Source organism: Fundulus heteroclitus, chromosome 13 (genome assembly GCF_011125445.2).
Source record: "Fundulus heteroclitus isolate FHET01 chromosome 13, MU-UCD_Fhet_4.1, whole genome shotgun sequence".
Classification (NCBI taxonomy): Eukaryota; Metazoa; Chordata; class Actinopteri; order Cyprinodontiformes; family Fundulidae; genus Fundulus; species Fundulus heteroclitus.
The window spans coordinates 25,098,327-25,106,847 of NC_046373.1; the positions used below are offsets into that span (position 1 = coordinate 25,098,327).

An 8,521-nucleotide genomic window follows, 5' to 3' on the forward strand; every position below is an offset into this window, starting at 1 on the left:
GCACATTTCCCAGATGTCCTTTTAAACACCTTTTTTTTTAATTGGCCCCCAGTGTAAAAGTCCCTACCCCACCCTCTCACCTGTTTACCAGGCAGCCAATCACAGTGCTTCTCTGGCGCTCACTGACACAGCCAGGCTTCTTGTTTACAGGTGCTTGTCACCTGGGAGTGCTGACACATCTGATGCTGGGAGAGTGGTTGGACAGCACTGAGGTGAGGAGGCAGACCTCAGGTGAGGTGCGCTCATCCCAAAACCACAAAACAGGAATATGTAAGGACACCTGCGGGAGGGGAAGCACTGTGGTTTACGGTTAGGAGGGGATGGGATGAGTGGGTGAATGTTTTTCAAGATAAAAAGTCCAATTAGGAACCTAGAAATCTGGATCTAACTGTTTTTATGACTTCTTGGAGAGCGGGTTCTGATAGATTGTACCCGGCACGCTCAGTGGGGAACGAATAGGAAACAAGACAGGTAAGTTTTCTGCTGTATGTACATGTAGATTAATTTTGTAGCTTACAGTTAGTTTTATTATTCATCAATGATTGTGTCAGTTTATCAATAAAAGTTAAAAGTTTATTTCTTCCTGTTTTATCCCCTCAACAACAGTGAAGGATATTACACGCTAACATCAGTTAACATAACAAAGAATGACTTCATCTTAGATTCTTAGCTTTTATTCGCAAAAACAAATGCATTTATATGGTTAAGTGCATGCAAACTTTCTCAAGTAATTGTGAGTTGCTTTTAGCATACCTCATTTTGGAAAGGTTTGCTCGAATCCCCATATTAGAAATAAGAGTTCTCTCTCATTTAAAAAGCAAACAGCAAGGTTAAAAAATAATCAGTTTTTTTATTGGGTGATTGTTCGACTGTGCTTCTGTTTATTTTATTTTCAGTCTAACTTTATTATACACACACACACATACATACATACATACATACATACATACATATATATATATATATATATATATATATATATATATATATATATATATATATATATATATATATATATATATATATATGTATGTATGTATGTATGTATGTATGTATGTATAACCACATGTGGTTCAGAGGAAAGCAATTTATTTACATGAGCTGCATTGTGAGGGCAGAACAAAAATCAACATTTCCTTTAGTGTAGGAGCATTTTTGTTTTTATTTGAAAGAAGCACGACGTGCAAATGCAAACCACCCAAAGTGTTTTATGTGTATCAATAGGGACCCGGAGCTGTGTTCACAGAGAAGACTGCTAATTACCCCCTGCTCTCTCAGAATTTTTAATCATGATGTCTCCGGACGACCAAGCCCTCGAGGACCTGCTGTACGGCAGTGACCTGGGTGACAAGGCGGAGGTGGTGGAGCTGGCCAGTGGCCCCACAGTGGCGGAGGAAAATGCTGCTTTGGAAAATGTGATTACAACATCTTAAATTTACATTTTTATGAAGGTGAAACAGACTTCAGACAGTTTAAACTTGAGCCTGTTTTTTCTGCATTTATGTTTTAGCTTTCGAACATCAGAACAAACTAAAAACAATGAAATCTATGGTGCAATGTTATACTGAATATATTTTGTTATTCAATTTTTACTATCAGAATTTTATTAATTGTGGTCCAATATATATATATATATATATATATATATATATATATATATATATATAAAGCTATATAATATATATAAAGCTAAATGCTAGCAAAGCTTGGCAGATTGATCACATTAATTTGTTTTCAGACTGAACAATGCCTACAGGTCATCCTGGAGAATGTAGAGCTAAACTGATAATCTCAAAAGATAATAAAATACTAAAATCTATCAGTTTAACAAAAAAAAAAAAAACAATGAAGCAAATTGTATCCATTTGCATTTATTTTTTTAATTATTGAAAGCTGTCTAAATATTAAATGGAAAAATCTTTACCAACCTTACAGCAATCAAAGGCTGATAATTGTTGACCAGATTTTTGTTGAGACTTTCCACTATTAGTTTGGAGAACGTAACGTATCTTTAATTACAAGCTCCAAGTCCTTGGGTTCTTTAAACTCTGCCTGCCATTACGGCAATCTTTAGTTACCTTTATAGATTCATTGTCTTTCCTTTTTTAATTTCATCAAACATCTTTCAGGTTCCAACAACCGTGTCCTTTCAAGAGCCAATCGTATGTGCTGGATGTGGCGAGCAGGTGTGCGATCGCTTCTTCCTATTGGCTGCAGGGAGGGTATGGCACAGCATCTGCCTGCGCTGCAGCCACTGTCACTGCGAGCTGCAGACTCACCCTTCCCTCTACTGGAGAGATGGAAACATCTACTGCCAGCAGGACTACAGCAGGTTTAAATGACTCTCCATGCTGAACCAGCTCACTTCCCAACATCTGCATTGAGTTAGCGTGTGACATCTGGTTTCCCTCCCTCATCAGGATTTTTGGAGGCGGCCAATGTGCTCGCTGCCTCCAGCCAATCCCACCCACAGATTTGGTCATGAGGTCTGGTGACCTGACTTTTCATCCCCACTGCTTCTCCTGTCAGGTTAGTTGACAAACTCGATGTTAGCTTTATTACAAAGTAACAAGTAAATGCATGCTTCTTCTTTTTTTTTTAAAAAACTTGTATTTTCCAGGAATGCGATCTAAAATTAATGCCAGGGAACCTCTACTGCATGAAGGGCCCCAACCTGTATTGTCAGTCACATTATCACGGCGATGGAGGCAATCTGCCGATGCAAGACTCCTCACAATCACAGCTGAAAGAAGGTCAGTGATTGTGAGTCTCTTTAAAAAAAAAAACATGAGGAGAAAATAAATGTCAAAGTTTTGAAACTTTAGATATAACTTAGCTACTGTTTTCCAGTAGTGTGATTGCCATTTGCACAACCAAAGCCCCTCAGAGCCAGAGTACATTAAGACATACTAAGCATCACTCTGTGCTTCATATGCTTCACATAAACAACTCTCAAGTAATTCATATGCGTCACATGTATTTGTGCAAAAGCAAAACTATTCTTTTTTGCCACTAGGGGGCAGTAAACTACACACCATTATGGTGGTTACAGATATCTTTATTGTTGAAAAATTTGGTTATAACTTTAAAATTAGAAAATAATGATAAGATACAATACATGTGAATTTACTGGTATTAACAGTTATTGCATCATTAGCTTATCAGGGGGTACCTATGAATGGTACAGGTGAGGGTCCAATCCATCTATCTGTCATTGGCCCCATCTATTACTCATGAAAAAGACCTAAAAACAATTAAACACCACCATTTGAGGCATTGCAGATCACCTTTGTCATTCACAACATATAATTCATCCTACGGAGGTCATGTAGCCCAAATATGGAGCTGTATTATAGACTCCACGGGGAAAATTATGTAAATATCAGCCCTACTTACAAAATCTGTGCCCAGTATTTCACTTATACCAAAAATCGTTTGGCTGAGCTCTTTATTGCTATTAGATCTCAAGCTTTCTAAATTTAATTAATGCTGTAAATACTGACAACACTGTTGCGCATTGTCTTCGACATGCTATGGGTTGTGAATTAACCTGTTGGCTAATTCAGTCACATTTATAGTAATCTATTAATGTTATGTAATGTAACACTGTCCCTGACGAATCAGGTCAAGAAAATTAATGAATAGGCATTAGATTCTGCAATAAAATGTTTTTTTTTTAGGGATTAGACAAACACCGGAGGATCATCTGATGATGATGCCTGCAGTGGTGGGTCAACTTTAACCCTCACTTCTGTGTCATCGTCTCTCAGGCGATCGTGAAGCACGAAGAACAAAAGTAGATCATAGACAATAAATAGGCTGTCAAAAGGGGCTTATAAAATAAGTAGCTTCTCTGGATTCATTGGAGTTTTCATCTGAAATTCAATTTTAAACATCCTTAGACACAGAATCAATGAGCGGAAAAAAGGCTAAACGGCATGTTTCTGACATCTTGTCACAGTCTGTCTAACACCAGACACAGGTCAAAACCAGGTGTCAGGTGAAGGGGAGGAGTCTGTCAGCAGTCCAGAGCCGCGAGTGGACGACAGAGACGCAGGTGGCCGGGTGCGCAGGCGGACCAAGCGAATCAGGACGTGCTTCCGCAGCGAGCAGCTCAGAGCACTCGAGTCATATTTTGCCCAGAAGCACAACCCTGACGGCAAAGACTGGACCTGCCTCGCTCATAAGACTGGCCTGCCCAAGAGAGTCCTGCAGGTATACATTACTCAATCCTCCACCTGAAAATATTGGATAAAAAAGATATCCATTTCCCTTATTTATGGTATAGTAAAAGTCCCAGACAGATTCATTTGAATTGAACAGATTCAGGGCCGGATTATCCATAAGGGCCAGTGGGCCAGTGCCCAGGGGCACCAACCATGGGAGGGGGGGGGGGGCACCACATGACACATGCTTTAAAAATATATTTTTCATAAATTGTTATATTATTTACTTGAAATTGTTGAAAGACCATGCATTATTCGTTTTGTGAACACTGATGTCACAATAATAATAAATGATAAATAAATCAAGATTTTAAAATGAGATATTTGAATATTGCTCACTGCTCATATGCCTACATGTAGTTGTGTAAGTTAGTAAATAGTAAATTACATTACAGAAATCCCCTTGATTATGTCTGATGTTTTTGACCGGAAGGACAGCACGGGTAAGGGGGGAGGGGGCTTTTGAGGTATAGTGCCCAGGGGCACCACATTGTCTTAATACGGGCCTGACATATTAAGAAAGTATAAGAAAAGTAGGTTGAATCTGCAGTTTTTTAAGAGGATATGGATATGGCTCCATAAACGCCCTGACAACCTATAAAAACAGAATGAAAAAAATAAAAGAAAGTTACTTTGGAGTTTGTGAAAGGTCTTCTTTTAGCTTGATTTGCAACTGGCATTCAGTAGCTGTTTGTATCTTTATTTAACCTTTTCGGAAGCTGCCTCGAGTCTTTGGCATCATCTTCCTTAACCTTTCCTCCTTTCCATAATATTCCCTCAGGTGTGGTTTCAAAACGCTCGGGCCAAACTGAGACGCTCCCTCAACTCTGAAGACTCCCAGGCGAACTCCCCCTCTGGTCCCCCAGGAGCTGTTGCCATGGCAGCCACCCCCTCGTCACTTACCTGCCCTGCGCTGGACCAATCCCAACATTTCCCCACCAGCACCATTGACCAGCTGCAGCTCTCCTTGCTCACCGGTCCAGTGGTTGAACCGTCCGTCAGCCCAATCCTCAATCAGTCGTGCCAGATGTCGCAAAACCTCAACTTTTTTCTGGACTACGATCCCCAGAGTGCATTTGGTTGTGGCCCCTCTCTCGAGCCCCATCAGGAGCTGGAGGATTCAGAGGGAAGAGTAGAGAGAGAAGATGCTGAGACTTTCAGACCAACTTACAGCTAACTGATGGTTCTGCAGGGACAGCTGAAGATTTTTTTATTTTTTTTGTCGACCATAGATAACTGATAGATATCTTTATTTAGCCCTAACTTAACACAGCTTAATAGTTCCAGATACAAGAACAAAGCAAAGTGTGGTTGACGTTCCAGAAATTCATCTCAAAAATGGTTTTGAGAAGTTTGATTACTTTATGTATCACAGAGATGTTAGCAGAATTTAGTTGACTGAGTGAATAAATTGCAGTTTCCTTCCATTTCTTCAATTGTGTTTGGTGTCAATACTTCGCTTTAGCGGCACGTTAGTACATCGTATGAAGGCGATTTAGTTTATGCAAAACATTGCTCTTTTATGATTAATGAAACGTTGCAACAGGCAATCTATAGGAACATTAACATCACTGTAAGGTTTTCCCTTTAAGTACAGCGTAATCATTTAGAATATCATCAAACAGTTGCTTTATATCAGTAATACAATTAAAATATTGACTCTCCTAACTCTTAGGTTGTATTTATGAGTTTCACATTTTAAAATGAATTACTAGATAATGTAATTGGATTTTTTTAGAGTGTAAGTTTGAAGTGTTTATTTATGTTAATGTGGGTGATTATTATAGCTAATGAATAAAATCCAAAATGTTCTTCTTCTGAAGATTAGAACATTACAAAAGCCCAATGAAATTTTTATTTTTTTATTTTATGCAGTAATTAAATCAAAAGGAGACCTGATCAAGTACTGAATGCATAAATTGTACAATACAAGGACATACATTTTGATAGTCAAGCTGTCTGTAGTTAAAAACACATATTTGGTTCCATTCCAATTTCCCAAGAAACTGAACTTTGTGCTTTCATTAGCAATATGTTTTAGTCATCAAAATAGCTAGGAATAAATGCTTAAGATATATAATTCTAAGCATTTATTAAAGAATCAGTGGGTCACGCTTCTATAAAACCTTCACATTTTAAATCGATTTAATAAAATAAATTCACTTTTCGATTATATTCTGATTTATTGCGCTGTGGCTTAAGAACTTAGCTCCAGTGTACAAAATAACATGACGGATTGTTGATTTATTAAACAAAGAAAAAAGCCAAAAGGGCTGCAGAGTGGCACAGTGGGAACCTGGGTCTTTCTGCATGGAGTTTGCATGTTCTCCCTGTGCATGCGTGGGTTCTCTCAGGGAACTCCGGCTTCCCACAGTCCAAAAAAACAGGACTTTTTAGGTTAATTGACCTCTGTAAATTTTCCTGAGGTGTGTAAAAGGTCTTATTTCTTTCTACTGAGGCCTTCCTCTTCTTCTTATAAACATGAACGCGGTTCACTTCTTGCAACTTTCAGCCATGTTCAAAGTATCCAGTGAGAGCAGCGGAGCTACAATGAACGGCTGAAAATGAAGCTAACCGCTAAGCCAACTGGATACATAAACACTAGAAGCGCTCATGCGTAGATAACAGGAGGAAACTAACAATGAGCGAGCATGGACACTGGCGTGACATGAATATATCAGAATGATTGGCGTGTGGGACAACCAATAGATAAGGTGATACCCCCGGAACTTGAGGGACAGAGGGGGGTGATGGGAGGACCAAAACTCTGACCAATCACTGCTCTTCGGTGCAAACAGCAGTAATTGGTCAGAGTTTTTACAGGTCTGCAGCTCCCACAGAAATCTCATTTTTTAAGCTCTTTTTTCTGAATACATGATGTACTAACTCCTCTCAGGATGGAAGGACCATTTGACCCAGTATAACCAAAAAATAATAAATTCTGAGCAGGATTATCATAATAATTACTTTAATTTCTTATTCATTTCTTATTACATGTTTGGTTTATTGTTGAGCATGAAAAAGTAAAAAAAAAATCACAGTGAAGTTGGTTTGTGAATTTTGTCCCCCCGAAGTAATTTCCACTTTATATTGTTGGCCAATGTGGCAAAAAGTTTGTGCACCACTGCTCTACAGCCTTCACTTAGCATGTAACTGGTAATAATTATGAAGATAGTACAATAAGTATGACAGGCCAAGAGAAAGCTTCTCCTGTCGAGCAAGAATATGGGGGAGTGACATGGAGGTTTAGAAAAGATGCATTTTATAACAACTTCTTGAAATTGTCCTTTGAACAGGTGAGGCCAGAGTAAAGTTTGACTTTGGTGCACTGCACCATGTGTCGTGAAAACTGAACACCAGATATCAGCAACAAATACCAGCTGTCAAACATGGTGGTGGAGGGTTAAAGACACTGACCTGAATGTACCCTCCAATCCTTGCAAACTATTCCAGAGTCAGATAAGTTATTATCTAACTCTATTGGCTGTTCTCTGAGTGAAGCTACAGTCATGGGTATAAATTAGGTCCTGCAAGCAGTGTAGCAGTGCTGAAAAAGAGAGGACCAACATTAGAACAGGAAACAGCTACTATTTCAGGTCACTGAGGCTAATGGTGGTAAAAACAAGCTCCTGAATCATTGAGTGTGTTCAGATCTTCACCCGCAACATTTCCATGCTGGGTTTGTTTAATGAATAAAGACACCCTGGAATCTGACGTGTGCTTTTTGCACAAAGCTCGGCGCTTTTGTCAGCAGCGCACAGCTGCATCCAACGCTGTTTGATGTTTGTACATTTCAATACAAGCCTCAATACGTGCTCAACTTCCTGGTGCCACGGAAACATTTCCTCTTTGACAATGTGGTTTTAGGAGTAATAAAAAGGACCTTTTTTTATTCAGTCTTGAAACTACCTGCTGATTCACAGTTCAATGAGACGCGTGGGTCTCCAAATATCCCATTCATGCAAGGGCCTCATTTGGTTGGAGGTTGGGATTTGTCTCGGGATTACTATGACATTCTTCAGGTATGTTTGTGCTATCCTATCGAAACGATCCCAATTACAAGCCCAGCCACAAAAGAAGTCCCAGAGACTCTTTCTAATCAGAAACATCTTAATTAATGGTTTGGCTCCACTTCCCCCCTTGGCCAAACAAGCCGTTATAATAGGCCTCAGTGCTGGACCGGGCCAACGTTGCTGAGCTAAAAAGAATGAAGTTTAAGGTATTTTGGTGAACATGTGGGTGTGCGTCAGAGGGCGGAGGGGCCAATGTGTGATGGCTCAGCGGTGGAGAGAAGT

The 8,521-nt window shown here is 39.4% G+C and overlaps 1 protein-coding gene across 3 annotated transcripts; it reads left to right on the forward strand.

Moving 5' to 3' along the window:
- Positions 1-5,662, forward strand: LOC105915854 (LIM/homeobox protein Lhx9). Of its 3 annotated transcripts, none has more exons than XM_036145481.1 (7): positions 1-471; positions 1,279-1,415; positions 2,130-2,332; positions 2,421-2,529; positions 2,621-2,753; positions 3,962-4,215; positions 5,008-5,662. In XM_036145481.1, exons 2-7 carry the CDS (start codon positions 1,290-1,292, stop codon positions 5,401-5,403), a joined length of 1,221 nt encoding a protein of 406 aa, XP_036001374.1. In that variant the 5' UTR covers positions 1-471; positions 1,279-1,289; the 3' UTR covers positions 5,404-5,662. The 3 variants fall into 3 exon arrangements, with proteins under 3 accessions (XP_036001374.1, XP_036001372.1, XP_036001373.1); XM_036145479.1 differs by having other exon boundaries at positions 2-471; positions 1,225-1,415; XM_036145480.1 differs by lacking the exon at positions 1-471 and having other exon boundaries at positions 1,142-1,415.
- The last annotated feature ends 2,859 nt before the right edge of the window (positions 5,663-8,521 follow it).